General features: G+C 41.9%; 1 protein-coding gene across 3 annotated transcripts in view; it reads left to right on the top strand.

Annotated features, from left to right (window-relative positions):
* The first annotated feature begins 3,074 nt into the window (after positions 1–3,074).
* Positions 3,075–24,217, top strand: part of trim36 (tripartite motif containing 36) — a 32,338-nt gene continuing 11,195 nt past the window's right edge. Inside the window, exons 1-9 of one of the 3 annotated variants that reach the window (XM_080499851.1) lie at positions 3,075–3,214; positions 8,783–9,017; positions 12,862–12,927; positions 15,673–16,019; positions 16,920–17,066; positions 18,670–18,765; positions 20,085–20,222; positions 20,358–20,473; positions 21,324–21,445. In XM_080499851.1, the coding sequence (XP_080355977.1) occupies positions 3,152–3,214; positions 8,783–9,017; positions 12,862–12,927; positions 15,673–16,019; positions 16,920–17,066; positions 18,670–18,765; positions 20,085–20,222; positions 20,358–20,473; positions 21,324–21,445 (1,330 nt within the window). In that variant the 5' untranslated portion in view covers positions 3,075–3,151. Of the gene's footprint in view, positions 3,215–8,782; positions 9,030–12,861; positions 12,928–15,672; positions 16,020–16,919; positions 17,067–18,669; positions 18,766–20,084; positions 20,223–20,357; positions 20,474–21,323; positions 21,446–24,217 lie in introns of all 3 variants that reach the window. The other 2 variants (XM_080499853.1, XM_080499852.1) reach the window with 2 other exon arrangements.

The raw sequence follows: 24,217 nt of genomic DNA, 5'->3' as shown, positions 1-24,217 counted from the left end.
AATTTGAGGACGTTTCTGTTGATCCTAGCTTGGCAGTGCAAGCTGTATTCCTGTTAAATAAAACCTGTACTAAATTTTACATTTGTCTTGGTTTTTTCTTGTGGGATTATTTTCATTTGTGATGTTAAAAAAAAAGCTCTGGTTTGCAGGAGTTGAAGGCTGCTCATCCCCAAAACTAGATGGTAGTTATGAATGTTTAATGGAGGTGAAGCGGTTGAAGCTTAAAGTGTCCCGAACTGTTCACATTTCAAAACTGATATTTTAACTAAAACACCTTTTATCCATCCCTTGATTTTTAGAAAATTCTGTTAGGAATTTGTGTAAATTGTGTACCGGTATTTCTTTCTGGCATCAGGTGGATCTAAATGTTTTAAAACGTGTTTTCTCTCGGTCTTTAATTTGCTATAAATCACGTTTTCCAATGTAGACATTGCTAATGACAATATAATGCACTTTCCTCTCCTTCAGGTCAAACAGATATGTCTAAATACATCTTTTGGTATTATGGGATCATTGCTTCCCTCGGCAGCTGAGGTTCCTCATTGAAGGCCTTGTTTCCTTTCACAGGGTGACTGGATGTGTCTGCAGTGACTCAACTGTTGTTTCTCTATTTCTATATTCAGCGATGACAACTGTCAACTTTCTGTTTCCTAATTTGCTTCAGTTGTGTTCTAATTTTTCTTCAGCATGGATGAACGCCGCACTCGGATGCTCCCCCCGTTTAGCTTGGTCAGTGACTGAGATATAATTAAAAGCTGTGGGGGTGGGGGAGTTTGGCTGGATGTAGATCACACATGCAAACACACATAAAGACCCACCTGGGAGCTGCTGCAGTCACAGACTTCCCTGTTGGCCTTGATAAGGTAACACAATCTCGACCATGGTGGTATTGTGGCACTCTGATTTCCACCCTGTGTATTGAGGTCATTAAACTTTAAAAAGCACCAGATCTCACTCTGTCACACTTTATTGACTGGTCTAAAACAAAGGAGAGATGAGGTTGGAAATGGAATTGGCTTCCCCTGTGAGTTCAGCACCATTACACACTGAAGTGTCTGCTAAAGCTCCCTTGACAGAAAGCTGCACCTGCAGTTTGGGTGTGGTTAGTCAACAGATTCCTTTCACCTTGCCAGGCTGATCCAACCAAAATGCAAGAGCGAGGGACGTGAATGCTCCTCTGCCTCCTGCCTTATGGCTTTTTAATAAACGATGCTGTGATGTCATCCTCTGATGTACGAACGTACACAACATAGACGACCGATTTATACACAACTAATCCATCTTTATTTTAACCCAGAGCTTTTTCAAAGCAGTTGAATCAGGTCAATTGGACTTGGTCATACATGTCTTGGAAAAACATTTGCACGCCTCTTTCAAGACATACGTCTGGTTATGCTACTGCAAAGCCATTAAAATTATACTACTGAACATTTCCTATGTCATCTTATTGATTGATAAAGTACAATGTGTCTCTCAAAGTTTGTACTCACATTTCTACTAAATAAAATGTGAATATATGGGTTAGTAAGGTTGGTAGACTCTGTTTCAACTAAAACCTGAAGCCGACATCACCACCACCCTTGCTGCCCAGCACACGTAGAGCTATTCCTCAAAGCACTGCAGGTGCTCCTTCATTCTTGTTCTGTTGCTTCTACAATAGCACCGCATCTTGCTTGAAGCATCACGGGATATGGCCGTCTCATTTTTAATGATCTCCAGGCCCTTGGGTCAACTTGTATATGCTCATGTAACAGCTGCTTTTCCTGTAGTTATTTACCTTAAATCAATCCCACTTAGTAAAACACACCATCAGTGCACTATATTGATTATTCAGTTGGGTGAAGAGCACTGTGGTTTATAGTGGCTCTTTATGGGGAAGTCAACTGTCATTTTTGCTGATCGTATAGATGAGCAGGAGCACTGAGAGCCACGGGTGCACTGCTCTACAACCTGTTAACAGGCCTTACTGGTTCTCAAGCCTGAGCCCATCCCAAGTGATGTTTAGTGTCACTCAAACCAGACATATTGTCACTTTGACGGAATTACACAAACTTTTCCCCCACTAAATCAAAAAGACATCATGTGGCACCCTTCATTTTTGTCATTTTATAAATGACCTCATATTGTTCTTACTCCCTGGTGGGTAAAATTCTCTGGATCCTCCCTTCATGGAGAGCAGATTTCTCCAGATGTAACATGTTCCTCCACACGGGTCATCAAGTCAGTGCTTGGAATCTTTTTTGGTAACAGTTATTAGTCAGGCTGGACGCTCGCCCTTCTCCACATGCTCAATGGGCTGGAATATCTGGAATATGCTCAAATGATGCCGTGAGACCATCTGGTGACCCGGAACAAGTGGCATTGACAGACATTTTTAAAAACGCACAACTTAATCCTGCCTCACGCAGCTCGCGTCACATTCCGGCTCAGTGCGTCTCAGTTTGAACGTGTCATCTTCAGGAGCCAATTAATGTCTCCCAGAAAACAGGAGCCAACTCCTCCCTCACGGACAAGAAAAGGAAAAGAAAACGATGCGGCGTCATTTTGGGACCATAAACCCGCCCTTAAAGCAACATATGCCTGGTGCGCGCTGTGACAGCCGTGCGTAAATGTGCAATGACTCAGACTATTGGAACAGATAGAAGACCCCGCCCCTTAATCTACACACTGCGATTATGATTATATGTAGTGACTGGTGGATTAAAGGGAAGTCGTTCAGTGTGGAGTCGATAGGTGTGAGATCAGATGGGTACAAAGAGCCCTGTGTGCGGAGACGTCGCGGCTGGAGATGGTCACTGAGGAGGGAGATGGTACAGGGAGCGACTGAAGACACCAGGGCGGGGTTTTTCCCTCCAAGACGAGGCTCACTAAAATAAACCTGCATCCGGCGCATGTACTCTAGACTCTTTGGACAAACATAAGCCTGTGAGAGGGAGAGAGAGAAAGAGAGAGAAAGAGAAAGCAAGGGAGAGGGGAGGGAGGAGGGAGGATGGTGAGGAGGAGGAGGAGGAGGAGGAGAGTGTGGTCTGAGGAGCCGCGTTTCTCTCTTGATATCATCTCACCTCCCCTGTGAAGCGGTCGAGTCTGTCTCTTTCAAACCTCCGGGTGATTTTCTTCACACTGCCCACCTGTGTCCTGTGCCACCATCACCATGTCGGACTCCGAGGACATGACAGAGTTCGCCAGCATCGTGGAGCGCATCGAGCGGGGCGAGGTGAGTCTCATCCGGATGATTTACGCTCCATCGAGCCGGCCTGCACGGCTGTCACCGGCAGGAGAGGCATGCTCCCACACACCTATTCTATTCTATTCTATTCTATTCTATTCTATTCTTCCAATGTTGAGTTTGCATAGTCTGGCTTCATAATGCGACACGATTTCAATCATTATTGAGCTGTCATTCAGCAACAGTTAAACACCTATTCTATTCTATTCTATTCTATTCTATTCTATGGTAACATCGCACAGTGTGGACTGACATAAAATTTTGCACTAATATTTCAAGAAAATGTGAGCCATTCAAATCTGCATGTTCTATTCAGTGAATTGATAATAAAACGATCTATTCCCGTGTAGTGTTTTCCAATGTCTTATAATATTGGTTTCAATATATCCAATGCTAACAATGCAATAAAATAGAAATTCTATTCTATTCTATTCTATTCTATTCTATTCTATTCTATTCTATTCTATTCTATCAATACAGTTTAAAAGTATTCCTCTTATGTCTGAACATTTAACTCAATAAGGAAGGCAAGACAAGGGTCACCTCTGGACATTGACCTGCAAGCATTTGATGAATAAACTATGCATTTCTTTCAAAATCACTTCTTAGATAATAATTATTTCAAAAAACAATGTAAGATCTGAGGTGGTAATGCATCAAAATAACTCTAAATATTGTCTATCTTGTTGTCTGGTTCAAACCTGGCCATTGTGTAGTCCACATAGCTTTCTGGTTGACTCACTGGTCGACTGGAGGTCAATAAGGAAATATAAATCGATGCATGTATCAATGCAATACATCTGCTTTAATTGTATATAAGTGGTTGCTTCATTCTTTTGGGATAATAGGTAGTTTTTGGTTTTGGGCTCATCTTTATCTTTCTTAATCTGTATTCTGATATAGAATTTTGTGGAGGATCCATGTTTTGGGCATTATCTTGCATATTTACTTAGGTCAAAACTAAAGCTTTGCACTTAGTTTGTGTCAAAAAGCTGTTTGTAAAGATTACAATGTGACTTGACACCACAAGTCAAAATCCAAAGAAATACAATAAATCGACTGGTACAAAGCAAAAACAGTAGCTAGCCACAATTGCCATGTATACTGTATATATGTGTAGTACTGGATTCAACATATTACTGAGCCCTCCACTTTAGTTATGGTTTTTAATGCACAATTAATTTCCCACCCCTGGTATCGTTTCTAGTCAGAATTGTCACATGCAATATGAGACACACACATGTGTTTTCAGTGAGATGCAGAGGTTTGTTCTCATAAACCAAAATATGCTATAATAAGTGGAAATGAGGTCATTTAAGAAGCCCTTTATTTCACCTAAATCTTGCTTGTTACATGATTGTGTTTTACATGTGTGATAAGCTATTTGGATGAGAAACCTCATTAAAATACCTGGTAAGAGTTCTAGTTTTTGCTGTGTACACACACTGCTGCTGTTCAAGCTGAAATCAATGAAGGCTAATTTCTGCAGCGTTTTAGCTCCGAGGCTCATAAAGAGTGAGGCTCCTGTTCTATTTTTAGGAAAAAGGCAATGAACATGATTTTAATTAGAGGCTCTGCCGTGTGTGTTGGTTGCTCGCGCTGCAGGGAGATCACAGAGCTCCATCGATATGTGGGACACTTGGCAGCAGCAGCAGCTGCGTGCTGAGATAGGGCACCGGGTTACCGAGGTGTGTTTGAACAGAGGGGGAAGTCTTCACCCACTTCTCCAACTCCAGACTGACACAACGTGTTATAATGTATCTCTGCTGCTGGCACAATCTGTGTCAGTCAGTTAGGCATATATGAAGGGCTGTGTGCTTAATGCGTGGTGATAAAATGCAGATTGCACACGCGATTGAGTCACTGGACTGATATGGTTACTGAAATCAGCCATTTTAGCAAGTAGAATTGGACCTGTATTCTACAAAACACGACAAGATTTACTCTGATTTCTTAACTGATAAGGTACATCGGACAGTCGACCATTGAGTGAGTTTAGACAGGGTATAGGTTACAATTTCACACTACCATTACAATAAATGGGTCTATGTTAAACACTCCTTGTGAGCAGATTTAGGACAGGGTGTCAAATGATAGAAATGATCCAGATATGACACAGTTCAAGAAATATTTCACATCTGTCAGTAAACTTACACGAACACCCATCCTTATGAGAGTTGGGAGTGGGAGGATCCACTGGGACACACAATCATTCAGCCACATTGACGCCCGCATGCAATTTGCTTCAAGACTGCAGGAGGGAATCGGAGAACATATAAACCAGCAGGCTCACACAAATAACTGTTCTTGCTATGTAGTCACATTGAGGCGAGAGCTGATGGTATCTCTGTGGAAGCTGTCACTTTAACTCCTAAAGAAATGTCCCCTCCAAAGCCTGTGCAGCAGTGACATAAACCCGTTTGTTCACACACCAAAACGTGGTTGGGTTGACTTGCAAGGCCCCATTGTGTCATAAAATTAATTGAAGACTTACCAATAACCACTGCAGCATGCAATTGCCAGGTCATAAATCCCCTTTATTAATAGGAGGCAGCCTGACACCAAAGGGAGCAGAAGCTGTATCATATGTTACGTGGCTCCTATCGGAAGCGTTGTAAAGAGTGGAAACAGATTTTTTTTGTGTTAGCACCAAACCAATAATGTGTTGGCACTTTCGCACTTTTATTTTACAATTACATCTGTTTTAACTGCTGTTGCTAATCCAGTTTCTATGCTCACACGGTAGTGCAGGCAAAGGAAGCTGCTTTACATCATATTTGAAAATTCCACCAATTTCATTCTTTGCTGTTATATTTCAGTGTGACTCTTAACTTGTTGTAAAAAGAATAATAACAAACTTAAAGTAATTCTACAAGCTTTGTTTTGCTAAAACATTACAGTGAAGCCAAAAACTACAACACACACCGACTGTCCCTATAACACATCAGAACAGACGACTTCAAACTAAAAGCAATGAGCGGTTTGGAGCCTATACGATTAATCAATAGGACGCAAAGGGCAGTCTGGACCTTTCGAAGTTCTGCCCCAGTAATTTACTACCAAACAGCTGGACAGCATTGAGCTTTTGAAAGTCATGAAACTGACTGGTATATTTTACTTTCCAGTACATGGTGGTGTGTCGTGACACAGTTGGACAGTGATGAAAGCATCAGGCATTTGATTTAAATGGGATTTGTTTTTATTAAAATTCAACCGTTTCAGAACAAATACAATTTTATTTCTTTTGCATTTTTTTTTTTACGGAACAAACCAGAAATGATGTAGTGCACAGGGTCAATCACTGCCATCGCAGTCCGCATCACATCCACGTGAAGTCACAAGTTTGTGACGGTGCACATACAACAGGGCCGTAAGGTGGTGCAGTGGTCATGGTTTCAACTCCTGGCCGGGCCTTTCAGTGTGGAGTTTGAATGTTCTCCCCGTGTGTGCGTGTAATTGGTGAACCTAAATTGCCCCTGTATGCAAGTGTGTGTTTGCTTCTTTCCTTGTTTTTTTGTCCTGTGACGAGCTGGAATATCTGGAATAAGCTTCCATGAAGCCGTGAGACCATCTGCCAACGCAGAGCAAGTGGCATTGGCAGAAGAATTTAAAACGCACTACTTAATTCTGCCTCACAACAATAACACACTTCATAGGTTCTATAAAGTGTGTTATTGTTGTTTTCACTGTGTGTGAGTCTAATTTCTCACATTACAGTAAGCAAAGCTTTGAGCCCCCCTTGTGATCTCTGGTGCCTTTCAAGAGGATCCTGGACCACAGATCTGGAACGACTTTCTTTTGTAAATGTGTGTTTTGTAAAACAATTCCTGCTCTGAATACAAGGTTAAAAAAACAAAAAAGAAGAAGAAAAAAAGGATGGTAAACATCCTGACGTCTTGGAAACGTGTTTTTTGTGATCTTTGTAGTTTAATCTGGTGCTTACTGTACACTTATTTAGAAGACCATTTTGAAAAAGGTTGATGATCTCTGCTGCATAGTTTTCACTTCAAGTGTGATTGTGCAACATGTAAAAAAAACAGTGCTGATGATTTACAACGATTAGTTGTAGTGACGACAATGAGCATGAATGACAATTAGCACGCAGTACAGTTTACTTGGACCACATGAAGGCATCAGCACCTCCCTCCTCCTCCTCCTCCTCCTCCTCCTCCCTCTGTGAGCTGCAGCGGGGACGCGCCCGGCAGCGGGGACGTGCTGTGCTGATTCACCGCCCCCCTCCCTCCGCTGAGGCGTCACTCTATTTAAATTCACTCAGCCGTCGCTGTCGGCATCTTTAGCTCCAGAGAAGTTTTGTTTTTAGCCCCAATCGAAAGAAACGCTGGGCAAGGCGCTGTTTTTTGTTTTGTTTTGTTTTTTTTATTTCATTATTTATTATTATCATTAAGGCACGCGCACAAGCGGCGTCTTCACCGCGTGTCTGCAGAGATGCGGCGAAACAGTATGATCGTGGTGAGTTTCTTTTACGGGGGGTTAAAAAGTAGATTTATGGAGTTTGTGCGGGATAATCAAGAAGAGCCATTGTTCACCAGACTGCAGCTCCTCCGCCGTGTAAAGAGAAAGAAGTTAGCAGCGTCCATTCATTGCTTGAGGCAGCCTTTGTTTCATTTATTTAGTATGAAACAATTGGCTTCCCACAGGCTGGAGGACACCACTCTCTGCCCCCCCCCCCTTTTGTTTTTTGTCTGTTTAAACTTCCCTTTATCACTCTGGGCTCGTCTATAAACACACGGACTCGTCGCTTCTTGATTATTGTGAAGTTGTATCACAGCAGCTGAAATCAATGGAGAATCCGGAGCTCAGCTCTGCTCCAAGGATTGCTTTTCGATTGTGTTCAAACGTGACCGCCTGTATTTCTGTGTTTATCTATATTTAGCCCGGCTTTAATCCTGTCTTATGTAATGTATCAGAAACATGGTTAAGACACTGCGGCTGGCTGTTATTATGATTGTACACGGTGGAAATAAATGTATGTCCAGGGAGGAATCTGCGACAATGCTTGACGTTTCAGTTTGTTTTGATCCACGTTTTCAAGATATTAAAATGTTTTGACAAGCACTTGCATTGTCTCAGGAACGATTAAAAAAAAAAAAAAAAAACGTGCTGATGAGCTGCTTCTATGCCATGATTCACTCAGAAATCAATCTGTGTAAAAGGAGCTTCCGTCAACTCATCTTTTGTCACCATTATTCTTTCTTCACAATGCACTAACTTTTGCAGTTGTTTAATGGCTGCAGTCTTTCATTAAATTCCCAGAGAGGACTGTTGTAATTGGTGGTGGGTTTTTTTCTTCTAAAAATATGCCTCTCATCTTGCCCTACTGAAATTCTCATTCCGCAAATCAAACAAAGCTGCATCCTAGATTTTCCAGACTGATCTATGATGCTATTTCTGTCTGTGTGCTTTTATGTGTCTACTACACGCTGTTCACAACAGTTGTAGTCTCAAAAAGAAAAAAGAAAAATCCTGCTTGTGAAAGTGTTTCCTCTTCTATCCTTTGTCTGGCAAATTTTTCATATGTCCCGTCTTCATCTTCAGGTGCCGATCAAAAACATCGAGAGGGAGCTGATCTGTCCGATCTGCAAGGAGCTCTTCACCCACCCGCTGATCCTGCCCTGCCAGCACAGCGTCTGCCACAAGTGTGTCCGCGAGCTGCTGATGCTCAACCACGAAGACTCTTTTGATGCCGGGTCCGAGTGCTCGCTGCCCGGCAGCCCCAGGTCCCGGGTTCCCTCCCCGTCCATGGAGAGGCTGGACAGGCTTGTGAGATCAGGTGGGGCTCTGGGTAAGGGACCTAAACTCTTTTTTTTGTCCTTGCAGGTGGAAGTTATTCTTTACAGAAGCTGTTGTAATGTGGCTTTATCGGTGGTTGGAAGTGGAGCTCAGATTTCTACTAATGTTGGAAGATGCATTTAAAAAGAGCAATGCTCATAATGTTGTGGGGTTGCTTGATTTTATAAGTGCAGTTATATGAGCCTAATGGAGTTTTTAATCTATTCATAGGGAATGCAATTTATGACATTTGTCGAGGCTTTCAAAAAAGGAAGTATGGCTCCTTATCGATAATGCGGATGTTCTCTCATATTTATTTTTTGCTAATCTCAACTGCATGTTTCTGAACTGGCACTTCATTTTCTGAATTTAACAGGTTTTGATGGCTGAGAATTTATAGAAAAGATGTGAATTATCAGGTTAAGGTTAATTCTACCTCACTGGCAGTTTGTTCCGCAATTGATTGAGTACTGCCACATATTGGATAATTGGAAGTTTTGGTATAGTTTTCGATTAGAGATATGATTACAAATAAGAACAGAAGGGTGTACTTGACTACCTCAGTAACTTACAAAAGGCAGTGCCACTGCGACAAGGACTTCTGGAACCAACAAGCAAATTTGTAGCCGATGCAAATTTATGGTAGAGACTAGATGAGCTTGTGAAAACTTTGCAAAATGGAAAATGAGCCGACTATTAAAGGGATATTTTGTGTGGTGCACACACCGGCACTCCTTTGTCCTGTTCAGGTAAAATAAAACCAACATGAAAGTGATTTTAAGGCAAGGCACATTTATTTATAGATCACCATTCAAACGCGAGGCAATTGCATTCATTCGTCACTTTCCTAATCCTGTCGGCATTTACAGGGCTCATTAACGAAAACTCTGCGTCTTCACAAGCTGCAGTTTTGGCTACTGATAGAGAAAAGAAGTGTTGACAAGCTCTCTCAAAGCCCTGCATGTTTTCTCTGTCTGATTGGAAATGCCCCGGGGCAGCAAACCCCTCCTTTATAAGAAAATAAACAAGATAAGCTATCATTTTCACTTCACTCTTAATCAGATATACAGTGTTTATGTGTGTGTATAATATTCACATGAGTGAACAAAGCTCAATTGTAAGCTCCTTTTTAAAGCAGTTTACACTCTTTAAACCTAGCTGAGCTGACTGAGGGTAGAGAAGGAAGGAGAGCGGCAGTTGAGGTGGGCCGCAGGCGGCTAAATTAACTTGTCACAACATTTTTGAAGTTCTCTGCTCGACACATGGCACGGCTGCAGCCCGGCTCCACCAGGTCAGCGTCTCAGTCTTGAGACCGGCAGAGGACACAAGGCAGCCTTTCTGCTTTCTGAGGGCTCCGGGCTCCCGGCCCATTTCCATAAAGATGCATTGTACCCATGCCCCCCTTTTGCTGACAAAGCCAGAGCTGGGCCTCACTGCATACCTTTTTAACGGAAATACATGGTGTTTATCTGAGGAAAAAGGACATTACAGTCAGTATCTGTGAATGAAAACCTTTAATTTTGTGAAATCATTTCTCTTATGCTGTGAATCCCCATTTACAGTGTGAAAAATTGTCAATAAAGCTGTATAGAGTTTGGACTAGTAAGCAATGGGACATAATTCAAAAAGCGACAATGAATGTAGACCTCAAATCACTCCCATGAAAACGATTTCTTGTGAGTTTTAAGATGATGAATACTGGCATGCTTCCTGACTTCATAAAAACAAAAAATAAAACTGCGGTGCACAGAAAGGTATGCGATTTGAGACTATCCATCATGTGTGGTGTAGATTCGAGAGATGGAAAGCAGTATTCTTGTATATCAACAGCCTTTACTGGGTGATACCTAGTTTTGCTTGTAAATCATGAAATGCTAATTCACAGACAAACATTGAGAATCTCAATTGGAAGGCCAGATGGGGGGGGAAATGATCCAAGAACAACTTTTATTAAAACCAGTGAGGCTGGGGCCCTCAAACACGGCCCCCCTCATTCAAAGTGCTTCTCTTCAATGTGAATGGGATCATTCTTCACTGGCCGGACAGAACTGCATATGTTGCTGCAGGAAATAACCAAACCTGGCTTTTGAGTAAACAAATCTCGTACTGCGCTGAAGGCCACGTTGTGGACATGAGGAAGTCGTCCCGTTGTCATTTCCGTGTCCTCGTTCTGCATCGAAACCGATGAGTGGTCAATTTAAGTGGTATTTCTCATATTTTAAAATTTTTATTTTTGTATGTGGGGATGATGTGTTTTTGAGTCATGTTTCAGTGGAATTCCCTCTGGGATTATTCTGTGCGGTTGTTCCTGTGCTAAGTGCATTTAATCAGCAGATTATGAAACACAGATTTACAGTTTACTCGCAGCCTGCAGGAAGCCCTTCCGACAGTTTGCTACAGGCACGTTGACACCACCACCAGAACGAACTGGCCCGCCTCGCGCCATGCCTGCGCCACTGGGAGATCAGATCATCGGTCGCCATGGTGACACAACCTGCCCGTGAGGAATGACTGAGGGATTAGATGAAGGGAGAGAAAGAAAAGATTTAAGACTATATTTGTCTGTGTGCAGCTTGGACAAGTCCCGCTGTGCCGGGACGGAGAAAGACGGTCACTCAACCTTCATCAGCATTATTGTTTCTCGACTTCGCTTCATGTCACTTCAACTGCAGTTCAGATGCACCGGTTCAACGGCCTGAGAATTGATAAGCGCCCCTAAAGGAATCGGAGCTGCCGCTGTACCACTGAATACAAATGCATGGCCAGGAGATGGTTAGCTCGGAATTGCAATGTTCAAGTGTTTCCTGCATGACGACCATCTTGTGACAAACAAATAAGATGTTTGTGTTTTCAGAGTTTATTGAGGACCTGGTTCCACCTGTTTTTAGTTTGGGTGTGACTCAGCTCAGGTAATGCAAACGAGAGTGAGTGCTAATACAAATGTGGCCCAACTAACCTGGGTCTATTCATGTGGTGGACATTTGCTATTTAGGTCCCATAAAGTTCAGCAAGGATTTTCGAACACATTTGTTGCATTTTTAAACACACCTCAAATTGCAGAGTTCAGGATTAATGTGAAAGTTGTTAGGTTTAGAGAAACTGCCGAACCAAAAATTAAGCAAATGAAAAATCTTCACCTCTTGATATTCTTTTGCTTATTTTTCTGTTCAGTATTGCGCATGTACACTGTTTAACTCGCTGAAAAGCTAAATTCATCTAAAATTTTGGGGGGGTTTGTTTCCTTCACACAAATCTGCGGTTATTCTATAAATGTTTGTAGTGTCACTGTAAAAATGCTTTTTTTTTTTTTTTAAACAAATCATTCAAATGTTCTTTGATACCTTGCTAAATTTGTAAGTTGAGGCAGTGGTGCGAGTTGTCTTGTTTAGCTTCATAATGGTAATGTGAACCGAGCACAGCTAACCATCTCCCGGTTTCCTGTTTTGCTTTCCAAACCTGAAGCTGGGTCTCTTCTTTCCTTTGCCAAATGTGCACAAAACAAGCGGAACCTCTGACCAGGGCAGCAATCTAAATTCAGTAAAAGATGTTTTGTCTAAGAAATGTAATTTCGTTATTGAACATGACCACCATTCAGAAATCAAGAGTCAAATGTCTTTGTATAACCGTTCACATCCTGTATGAGCAACTTCAATGGTCTGGTTTGTATTTCACTCTGAACTGCATCACCACTAAATTTTTTTTTATTTTTTTTAACACAATTTTGCTTTGGTTCACATTTTTAGTTGGTTTTGTTGTTTCTCCAATGTTTTTGCTTCACACGTCACATCATGTTATGTATGGTTTCCTTGTTGGTCTCACCTCACTTCTCTGTTCATTGCTTGCAGCCTCAGTGCGAAGGTCGTTTGGAAGTCGAGGTAGACGCGGGCTCCGTGTTTTGAGTAGCTGTAGTAGTGAGTACAGTTACTAGACCTCCTGTGGAACCCTAGTTTGGTTTTTATCTTTTCCCCTCTACATAGTTTACTTTAGCGCTGTCAACACAAACATACAAACTCTCATTACTGGCTCCATGCGATTTTACTTTGCTCCAGGTGATTGTGAGACACACGATGCAGCTTTAATTATTAGTCCCTTTTTAAAAAATGTCCACCGAGCATGCAAGACAAATTTAAAAGCGGTGATTACTCGGGATGTCAAGACGCTAGCCCAGTAGCAGTTGGAACAGAGCTGTAAATGAAACTGAGGCAGAGTCCCCGACGAGCAGGGAGTCCAGTGCTAGGAGAGAATTGAAAGGCTAAAATTAGCGAGGACGGGGGGCGAGGAGGTTTCCTAGGAGCTGAAGTGGGACAGGAATGTGTGCGTCTGTACACGAGCGAGGCTTTGCATTCATTTGGTAAATCACGGTAGTGAGTAAAGCAGCTTTATGGAGACGGGGAACTGTAGGTCTCTGTTGTTACGGACCTGAACAGACACACACCTAGTGAGTAGGAGCTTACAATATGTTTGGGCTTGCCAAGATTCTTAACTTGGTCTTACTGACTGATACATGTTTGCCTTCAGGGTGCTGTGAACGCTTCACTTGATAATCATCATTGGTGTCTGAGGAAGAGTTTATAGCAACACAGACCTGTTTGAGCCTACCTCTAATCATTTTAGATCTGATGATTTTACGATGTAGCGGCCGGCCAAGTAAAACACAAGTGAATGCGGGCTTTGTTGGTCCTATTAAGCCAACGTGGAGTCTGACATACTCGGTGGATGTTTTTAAGGAGAAATGTCATGCTTTCAAATGTTAAAAACACAAAGTTTCGCTTTTCCCCTCTTGGATCCCAGTAACTTTATTTTAAAAAGGTGATGACAGGGATTACAGTTTGCCTTCCTCAGGAAAAAAAGATAATATTGGATTGATAGTTTGTTTGCCAAGAAACAAAGAGATCCTCGCGCATTTCTTCATTTTCATTCAAATTGTCGTCACACAATCTTTGTGTGGGCGTCCGACAACAAACATTTCTTGAATCTAAAATTAGATTCACCTTGGAAACAAAACTTATATGTCAAGCACTTAATTGTCCCTGGATAAAATGCATAAAGATTCACAGGTTATGAGAAGACAAATCATTTAACGACATTTGAACTTTTCTCACGCAATCGAAGAACAACACGAACAAAATTAAATTAAAATGTCATATTAATCCTGACATGTCCCTGTTGTTGAAGTGCCACAAAAATGTGTTTCTTTCAGTCCCGGGGCCAAATTTAGACAAAGTGGTCCATTCCTGCTATAATACTAGATACTTGTTTTAACAAGGCAGTGTCATCGTCATTCATTATAACATCACCACAACCTTAATTTCTCATTTGTCAAGACATGTCGAGGTACGATTGGACGAGCAACAACGCTCAGTCATTCAGTTCACAAGCAAATGGCCAAAAGATCTGACCTGTGTGTATTATTCCGTCTCTTCACCGTCACAGCTTTCAGTTCTGCTCACAACACCCGGTCACATGGCATCCACACAGATACACATGTTTCATAGTTTGCCGTTTTGCCACTGCTTTCCCCTCTGCTGCACCCTCTTTTTCTTTTTTTTCCCCTCTCGCAAAAGTGTCGTTTTGAACTAGTTTTCCTGTGTTTCACTTACCTGAGGAGTGTTTGATTTAATTTTCAGGTCCTCGGAAACGGAGCGGAAATACCGGCTCGCAAACCGAGATAAATCCAGCACTCCTCGCTTCCCCTGTCCCCCACAAACGTGAAGCAATATTTTTCTTTTTGCGTGTGCTGACTTCAGTTTGCTGGCTTTGATTGTGGTAACAGTGTGTTTTACAGACCCTGCCTGTCCCTGTGACGTGACCTTGTTTAACATTTGTTTGGTCCCACCTCATTTTACTGTGTTGCTGCCTTGTTACGATGCTGTTGCATCAGTAACAAGCACAGGATTGTGAGATTCTCTTGGAAGCCGATTTGCTTCAAGAGGAGACATTGTAAAGTGTTGATGCATTGAACTGGACATGCATTATACAAGTTCAACTGCTTGAAATTTTAATTTCTGTCTCTGTAGCACAGTGTAACTCATCATATTGCTCATTTGTCATATTTTCTTTTCTCAATCATCACTTACGAAAAAAAGCAACTTTTGTCCAGATCATTGTGAGCACTTCAAATAGTCTTCACTCCTTCAGTAATGAATGACTTGGATTTCTTATCAAGACGGTGTATAAGCTCCAAGGATGCCATCTTCCCCATGACTCTCCTGAACTTCCTCAGTACTGCCCCACTACTCTATTCTCTTTCTTCCTCGACCCCCCCCCCCCTCCCTGTGTTTGACAACTGCTTGATGCATTGCCTGTATTGGTGTCTTGTTCCATACATCCATGCATCTATCAAGTAGTTGTAACACTGGAAATGAAGAAGAGCGACATGCTGGGGCCCTATTTTTGAAGGCTTTATATGTCAAAAGGCATTTTTGCCTTGAGATCGTCCTTTGACTCTCAGCTCAAAATCTTAAAAAAAACAAAACTCAGAATTTTAAAGTTCTGACACTTCAAGGCTATCCCTTCAATAACTTGGTCATTGGACGTTATATCTCTCATGTCAAAATGGGGCCTCAGACAAGAGTGGAAACTGCCAGACAGACTAAGGCTGGACCAACAAATTACTCATGAACTCTTCTCACTTGACCTCTGTCGTTTTCCTTCAGGTTCAATCTCATCACAGGGGTGGCGCAGGGGCTCGGTGACTCCCCGGATCACCGCCATCCCGTGCCCGGGATGCCAGCATGACATCGACCTGGGCGAGCGCGGCATCAGCATGCTGTTTCGGAACTTCACCCTGGAGAACATCGTGGAGCGCTACCGGCAGGCCGCCCGTGCTGCCATCGCCATCATGTGCAACATCTGCAAACCTCCACAGCAGCAGGAGGCCACAAAGAGCTGCATGGACTGCAAGGTCAGCTATTGCAACGAGTGCTTCAAGCTGCACCATCCTTGGGGTACGCCCAAGGCTCAGCACGAGTATGTGGGACCCACCACGAATTTTAGACCCAAGGTAAGTACTGTCACGACTGTCTTCACCTGTGTTTGTTATTTTGTCTAGATGGACGACTCTGGACTGTAAACATTGCGGGAGATGAGTTGTCATGGATCATAAACAAACATTAGCATGCATCAACATGTCCGTCTAGTGAAGATAGGGTAACTTAAGTGTTATTTAACATAGCAGGTCTCTTTAACCAAGAGTGAACTCGTAGTTTTTAAAGGGCTGCCTCATTGAAGTCAATTACAAAGAAGAGAACTCCAACAACAGAGCTGTATTATACAGTATGCTCATCATGGCAAGTAATTACAGAACACATTTAATGAGGTAGTAGTATAAAGAGAATGTAAAATTTTCACCTAACTTGCAATCATTGTCAATTTTTGCAAATGGCGGCAAAAGAAAAATGGCTGTTTTAGACGAGTTGTGTTTTTCAACTGCAACTGTCATCACAAAAGGCTGCATCATTGTGGAAGGACTAACGTCTTGTCTGTGATTTAAAACATCTTGTCCATAAATGTTGTTACTGAGTTTGCAGTTCAGCTTTCATGGCACATCAGCTTGTTTGTCAAGCAGCCTAATGTTTTTCATTCTAATGTGGATCTTGGCATGAGGAAGTGCTGATCCAACTTATTTGAAGGCCCATCAGGAAATTACTCAGCAAGACTCTTCTTTCACCTTCTGGTTTCACTTCAGATAGATTTTAATCTGTGTCCAACCAGACTACAAAATTCTGTGCCGGCCAGCACTGTTGTTGAATGTGCACGAATTCTTTGGTCTAATTATACCTCCTTGTTGTTCTCTACATTATGCCGCATGTAACTGTATAGTAGGCAGCTGTGTGTAGCACTTGCGTCCAAGAAACTGTTTTCCTCAGGGACAATAATCTACATTTCCTCCCAACAATTCCAGGTGCTCATGTGTCCCGAGCACGAGATGGAGAAGGTGAACATGTACTGTGAAGTCTGCAGGCGACCTGTTTGTCACCTGTGCAAGCTGGGAGGATCTCACGCCAACCATAAGGTCACATCTATGAGCAGTGCCTACAAAATCCTCAAGGTAACCAGACCCTCTGCATGTCAGATCAATACGCTCTGGGCCATTTCATCAGTGATGGAGAAAAAAAATTAAGAAGTGTAGTTCAGAGTTCTTTGTAGTTTTAACACTAAAAGCGTTTCCTGTTTATAATCAGTAGGTCCTTTATTGCCAAGAGTTGCTTGTTTAGGATCAGAGATTTGCCGCACACCGAATTTAAACGGTTAAGTTGTGCTGCCTGGCTTTAACAAAGCTGCTATGATGCAATTCACTTGAAAATCTGGTGGCATCAAATGCAATTACAATTTATGAAATCTAAATGTTGCATTTTGGATATAACCTTTTGTGCAAATAAGCGCACTATGTTGGAAAGTAATATTCAATAGACTAGTGTGTCAACCAGATGGCGATAAAGTGGTGTTTTATAACATTAAAAACTGAAGTTTTAATCTGAGTTTAGTCTTCGTTTAGCTCTTTGTGTATTGAATTGTGACTGCCTTGTCGACTGTATTGTACGGTAATAACGCAGACAAAGTCGAGTGAAAAGCAGATTTTGGTTCACCACCAAATGCATGTTGGCATGACTGAATACAGGTCTGGTTGAAGTCTGAATGGAGCACAAACCAAATGCATCATTCTGCATGCCATGACCAGATTTTCAGGAATAAAATGAATCCTGGCTCATATTTAAACTGTATCAAAACTTCAGAGCAAGCGTTTTGTTGAGCGGCACCCAACTCTTGACTGTTCCCTTGGGTTGCTGGTCTCCTGCTGTAATATTAATGTCTGACCGGTTTCTATGCTCGGCTGCAGTCGCACAACATCAATCTGTTGGGGAAACCAAAACCCCGTCTGTCTACGTGGGTTAAATCTCACGTGTGGGCATCAGATTTTTGCCCCTCAGCAGAGTTCATTTCAATCAGTGTAAGTGTTTGGCTTAGCTCGTGGAAATGGAAAAAAACATCCAGAGACTATGCTTTAGCACTGTATGGTTGCCATGACGGCATGAGGAAACGTACAAAACAGCAACCCTTTCACAAGTATAGGTTTAATTTAAATGTATTCTAAAGCAGTTCACTCTTGTGGGTATGAACTTCATTCATCTGAAAGGCTGTGATGTGATGCTGGGTGGTTCAACAAGTCGAGGCGAATCTCTGTGAAATCCAATATGGCGTTTTGTGTCGACGCAAACAATATGCTGCTTAATATTTGATGAGACCATTTGTTTGCCTTGATTGTGCGGGGAATTGTATCTGTAAACTGCAGATAGGTGTATTGGATGTCCTGAAGAGTCCGGGAAACCTCTATCAGCCAGGAAATGGTTTGTGTTTCAGTTGCTTCGAAGAGCAGTAATGCAGCGTCACCCTGCACATGGTGAGAAACTCATCAGTCAGGTGCCGTTGGAATGAGACAAGAGCAGGCAAATTCTGACCGAACTGACCTGCGTCAGAATTCACTTTTGCGTATGTGAATGCATGAGCAAGTAAGAACAGTATATGTCTGCAGTTTGCAGCACAGATATCCTCCAGGATAAATCTTGTCATGTGGAGTTTAAGACTGTATATAACGCACTTTGAATGCTCCTGATCTTTTTTTTTTTTTTTTTTTTTTCCTTTACCTTCTCCAGGAAAAGCTAGCCAAGAGTATCCATTACCTCATCAGTAAAGAGGACCAGGTCAGGACTCAGATTACTGAGCTGGAGGTGCTCATCAACCAGACTGAGGTGAGGAAACTGACTCGTGCTGCTGCTGCAGGATCTTTTGTACACTTCACACTTCTTCACACTGCACACACATCATTGTGTGCTGCAGTGTTTTTTTTGTTTCCTCATTTGTTACCTTTTATTGTCTTCTTTAAAAACCCACTCGGAAGACTAAATGTCTCATGACTTGATAATGAGCAAGACCATATTAGATTTTTCTTCAAATTATGACTCTAATAAACCTGTCAATTATTTTCGGACTTAATTTTTTTAAATAAAATGTCATGTCCACTTTCATTTTCAGGTGCTCACCCTTGTATTCCTGTCTTGACAGCTAGTTTCTCATAACTGTAGCTCATAGACTGCTAGCCATCATGAAGCAGGTTCATTAAGTTTTGCAACTTCTCACTAATAATTATCATAGTTGTCAATGAGTCCCACTGTTGCACTGTATGCCCCTCCAATCACCGATAACGTGCACCAGCGCCTCACAGATTTCTAGCAAGTACAGTCGAAGCATTATTAAATAACAGCCAGAGTTGGAGAACGGGACAGAAGCACTCTCTCAGTGTACATTTGTTTCACTGTTCTACATCCATATTATCAAAAGGAATCCAGGCGGCCTGAATATAATTAGAGCAATAAGAGGGTTAAGCTCACTTACTTCTCCATCTCGAAGAGGATTCTCATTAGTCAATTGAACATCTCTTTAAGTCTTGTCTAATCTTGCAAAAAATAAAATGGTACATTTCATCCCTTTGAGTGTAGTTAAGCTCCCCTCTCAGACAGAATGAGTATGTGTGTTAATTCCTCTACACGCTCATCTCCTTTGTCACTGAATACAAATCTTTAGGATCCTTTCTCCCAATAAGTGTGAGAAGAGCGAACAATTCCACATTGTGTAGGAATAAGGAAGACCACCATACAACCACACAAACAAGGAAGCGCAGCACTTGGTTACTGGGTTCCCTCACGCAGGTCTGGGCTTCTGTCACTGAGCTTGTTCCTCTTTTTTTTCTATGATGCCGGTCATAAACGGAAAGGTTTCAATGCAACAATAAGCCTTTCAGTGTCTAGAAGAGTAGTGGTTTGGACTGATGGAGGCTAATTGAATATTCTCTGTATGTGCACTTTGACCCGTTTCCTCGGCTTGAGCATCTATGATTTGATCATTTTAAAACAGAACCGAGGACGTAAAATTAGATTAATCCTCACCCATTGTAATATATATATATATATATATATAAATAAAAAAATTTTTTTTTTTTTTTTTTAATAGGTCATATATGTGTAAAAAGATTATGATTTCTAAAAATATCGCATTTAAATTCTTTCTCAAGGAAAATGGCCAGCTGGCGGAGCGTCAAACGAACGATCACTTTGAGCGTCTGTTTGAGACTCTGCAGGAGAGAAAGTCTGAGATGCTCAGATCTATTGAACAGTCCCGTAGCCGCCGACTCGAGCAACTCAAAGGCCAGGTACAAACCCAGTTTGCATTACATTCACCATCATCCACCACATTCTCCACGATTGAACTGAGCCTTTGGATTCTTGGTGTTTTGTCTGTGAGGCGGAGGGTGAAAGTGCAATGGAGTTAAAATGATCTTTTACAGGTGGAGGAGTACCAAGGTATGTTGGAGAACAGCGGGCTGGTGGGATATGCCCAGGAGGTCCTGAAAGAGACGGATCAGTCCTGTTTCGTACAGACTGCCAAGCAGTTGCATATCAGGTACCCAGAAAGGCCACAAGAATCAAATTTTGGACTCGATGACCAGTAATGAAGGCCGGCTTTTAGGTCCGCTTTTTCATGACAACTGTTGTAGTATTACGACATTGATTATGGAAGATGTAGTACAGTGTCATGATCAGAAAGTTGCAGTGCTCTGATGGAGTACACTCGGTGAGTGTCGGTGTGATGAAGATTCTCTTTTCGCCCATTAACAGGAGCATGACAGAAATAGCTGTTCACAGCTGAAATCCTGGCTGTAAACAGTCAATTTAATAATTAAGCGGCTTAGTAAAGATTACCAGATGGGGAATTATTTTCGTATTGCGGCGTAAACATGAGTATTCAGACAATCTGCGCAATAAAATACTGAACACACTCGTTGAAATGTTCTCACACAATGTTTATCATTCCTTTGTATTCACTGGTCGAAGTCAACTGTTGCAGTCGCTCTGTTTATATTTGTGTCGAGAGTGGCAATCCCATTAGGCGTTTGTGTGACTGGAGTGTGTCACGAACACACAAAGCCACGTGCATAAAGGTTACAAAACAAGGGCAGTTCAGGGAAAACTTGTGCTGCTCTGTACGGTCAACACTGTTGTTTAGTTAATTGATCTCCATTAACAGCTTTTAAGTAACCACGGAATCATTTTACAGAAAAACATGATACTGCAGCATACTATTTCTATTTATAAGAATTTAGCTTTAGACTTCAGAAAGATGTAAATGACGACCAAGTACAAAACTGGATGGAAAAATACATTTAGACATTTATAACGGTGATCTAATGGAGGGGTCATTGCAGTGAATGATGATTTTCTGACTGTGTTTTATTTACTTTGTATATTTTTAGGATCCAGAAAGCCACAGAGTCTCTGAGGACCTTCCACCCTGCAGCCGACCCCTGTTTCGATGAGTTTGTTTTGGACACATCAAAAGAGGAAACCCTGCTCAAAGAGATGTGCTTTGGAGGAGGTACGGTTTATTGGTTTTAGCTGATTGATGAAAACAAACATCTGCTTGCCTTTCAGATAGATATGCAGTTGAAAGAGAAAAAAAAAACCCTTCTGTTGGTCATGACACTTCATTAAAATGTCTAATCTCAGAACATCAATCGAAGATTTCAATCCATGGACTCAAAATTTTGACAGGCTGAACTGTTTTCTGGCATTTTATGTTCTCTGTCAAACATTTTTCCCCTTTTTGTCCTTCTGAAAGCATCTGTGTTGAAGAACAGTCTGCTTGATTGTGATGCCTGGAAAAAGTCACCATACTTTCATGTCAGGGAAACACGATGACATTTACAGCTTCCATTCATTTGCGAACATGAAGACGGCCGTTGTTCGTGTCCTCTGGATGACTGCAAAATGTGGATCTATGATGTCCACAGCCATGCTTTTAAATCATCAGTAAAATTTGTATTTAAAATGCCTTTATATGGATCCTTGGGATCAGATGGCTTTTGTTAATCTGTTATGAAGATCTACTGGCGATTACCAACCAGGAAACATTGACGCACCAAATACACATAAGGAAGTGGAGGTGGATCAGGCACATGCTCGGGGAAACCCCAGAACTATATGACAAGACAAGTGCTATATTGGAACCTGCAGGACCAGAGAAAACAGGGCCGCATCAGCAAAACAGGAACTGCGTCAGACTGGTATAAAATCGCCAGATTAGCTGAAGGTTGTTCAGAGTGGCTTATTTTTGTGGATGCCCTATGCTCCCCTTTGAAGCCATGGGGTTCACGACATGTAGACCTGTTTACCACTCAGTCCTGTGAATTGTGCTGTGTCAGGAGGTCAGAGGTCATCTGTGGGAAGCCAAGTTGGATAAGAGGAGAGCCAAGGGTGTAGTCTCAAAGGATTCTGCTTTGTTCTGGTCTGCTGATTGACAAAAGCTTGTTCTGTACACAATGGCTCAGGTAAAAGTTTCCCAGGGATGAAAGATACAGATTCCCTTGATGACATATTGCCTTTTTTTATAAAGCACAATATTCCACAGTGCTTTAGTTTTGCCTATTATGAGGCTGTGCCACAAAGATGGAGAGCTAGTCTGAAAGCAATAGGCAGAATCATGTTTGATGTTTTCACATCAACCAGTGTTTGTGTACTTGAATTCCACTTTCATTCAAAAATCTAATCTTCAAGCGAGTTGTTTGAATTATTGTCAAAATAGTTAAAGAAAATGGTGCGATAATTGAACAAAGTTCTAACAAACATGAATAATTAAGTTTGAGCTCATTTCGATTGTCTTCTGGCCGCGACTTTCTGGTATTGCTATAGTGGATTTTGGTCCACGTTTAAACGGGCAGGAACTTTGTTCTGCACATCTTTCCTTATGTAACCTTTTGAGGACGTGGGATTTGGACCCCTGGTATTAATGAGCTTACTGCTCTTGTGTTTAGGCCAGGGGTGGGCAATCCTGGTCATCGAGGGCCGCAGTCCTGCACGTTTTAGATGTTTCCCTGCTCAAACACACCTGTTGTCATGATGAGGCTCTGCAGAAAGCTTGACAAGGAGCCACTAATTGCTGTCAGCTGTATTGATGTGAGGAGACATCTAAAACGTGCAGGGCTGCGGCCCCCTGAGGACCAGGATTGCCCACCCCTGGTTTAGGCCATCATACATGCAGAACTATGAATTATCACTCCCAACTTGGAGGTTTAGTTCATTATATGGTAGCCACTGTAGCTCTTTCTAACCAGGAACCATGAACATCATTTGGCTTGTGTATGGCATCACCAAAACTCTATCTTTTGTATCTCAAAGAACTACCAGAAAGCAGTGAAAGGGATATTATTGTCATTGTCGTGTCACCCCACGTCCAGGACTTTTTGTACAATCCCCCAATAATGCACGCATCTCACTTTACTGTGACGTGCGCAGTCCAAAGCGCATGGTACCCTATGACATGTTTAGACGTGGAGGCAGCTGTCTTATGATTGAATAGTTTGTGACACTTTGCTGTATTTGAGCTTCTGTTAGTGCCTCTGATTATACCGGAGGATTCGTGTGGTGAAATACAATTTTAGCCATCGGTGGCTCACTATGGCTAAAGGAACAGCCACAGTGTCTTTTCTGTTTAAGGAGATCCTGAAAAAAAAAAAATGTAGGCTGCTTTCTGTTTATGACAAGCTGGTCAGTACTAATAAAGGTTTTAGGTTTGAGAGGCAGCTGTGCTTCTAGACACAAACATGACGGGAGGATTAAATGTGGCGGGCACTGAAGACAAAGCGGAGGCCTTTTGGCACAGAGCCATTTTCCTGCAATTGCCACTAAATGACTGGCAGTCGTCTCAGTGACCGTTGGTGACAAACAAAATTTGGGTTGATGCAGAGTTTTGTTGCTGTACTGGAGATCAGCCCTGTGAGTATGATTGCAATGAGTGATGCGATGGGCATCACTCATTGATGGGCAGTGGCTCAAAGTAATCGTGAAACTAGTAACTCTAAGGTTGATAAAACACTTTTTTTTTTCACGAACATCAAAATGATTAATAAATGATTAAATTCCAGCCAAGTTTTCATTAATGACTCATTTAAATCCAGCAAGTCAATAAAACCCAGTGGAACAAAATGCAGCAGCATGTCTATATAATACCGTTCAAAGGGAGAACTTTACATTATTTAACACTTCATAAGATTTATCAGCCGCTGTGGCAGATTTGGCAGAATGTTTTTGGACGCTTGCTTTGTGGAAGAATAAGATATTTTGGATAATTTCAGACGTTATTGTAAGTTGG

Source organism: Blennius ocellaris, assembly GCF_963422515.1.
Source record: "Blennius ocellaris genome assembly, chromosome: 7".
Lineage (NCBI taxonomy): Eukaryota > Metazoa > Chordata > Actinopteri > Blenniiformes > Blenniidae > Blennius > Blennius ocellaris.
Note: the sequence above shows the minus strand (reverse complement) of the source record. Positions and strands in the feature narration are given on the sequence as shown.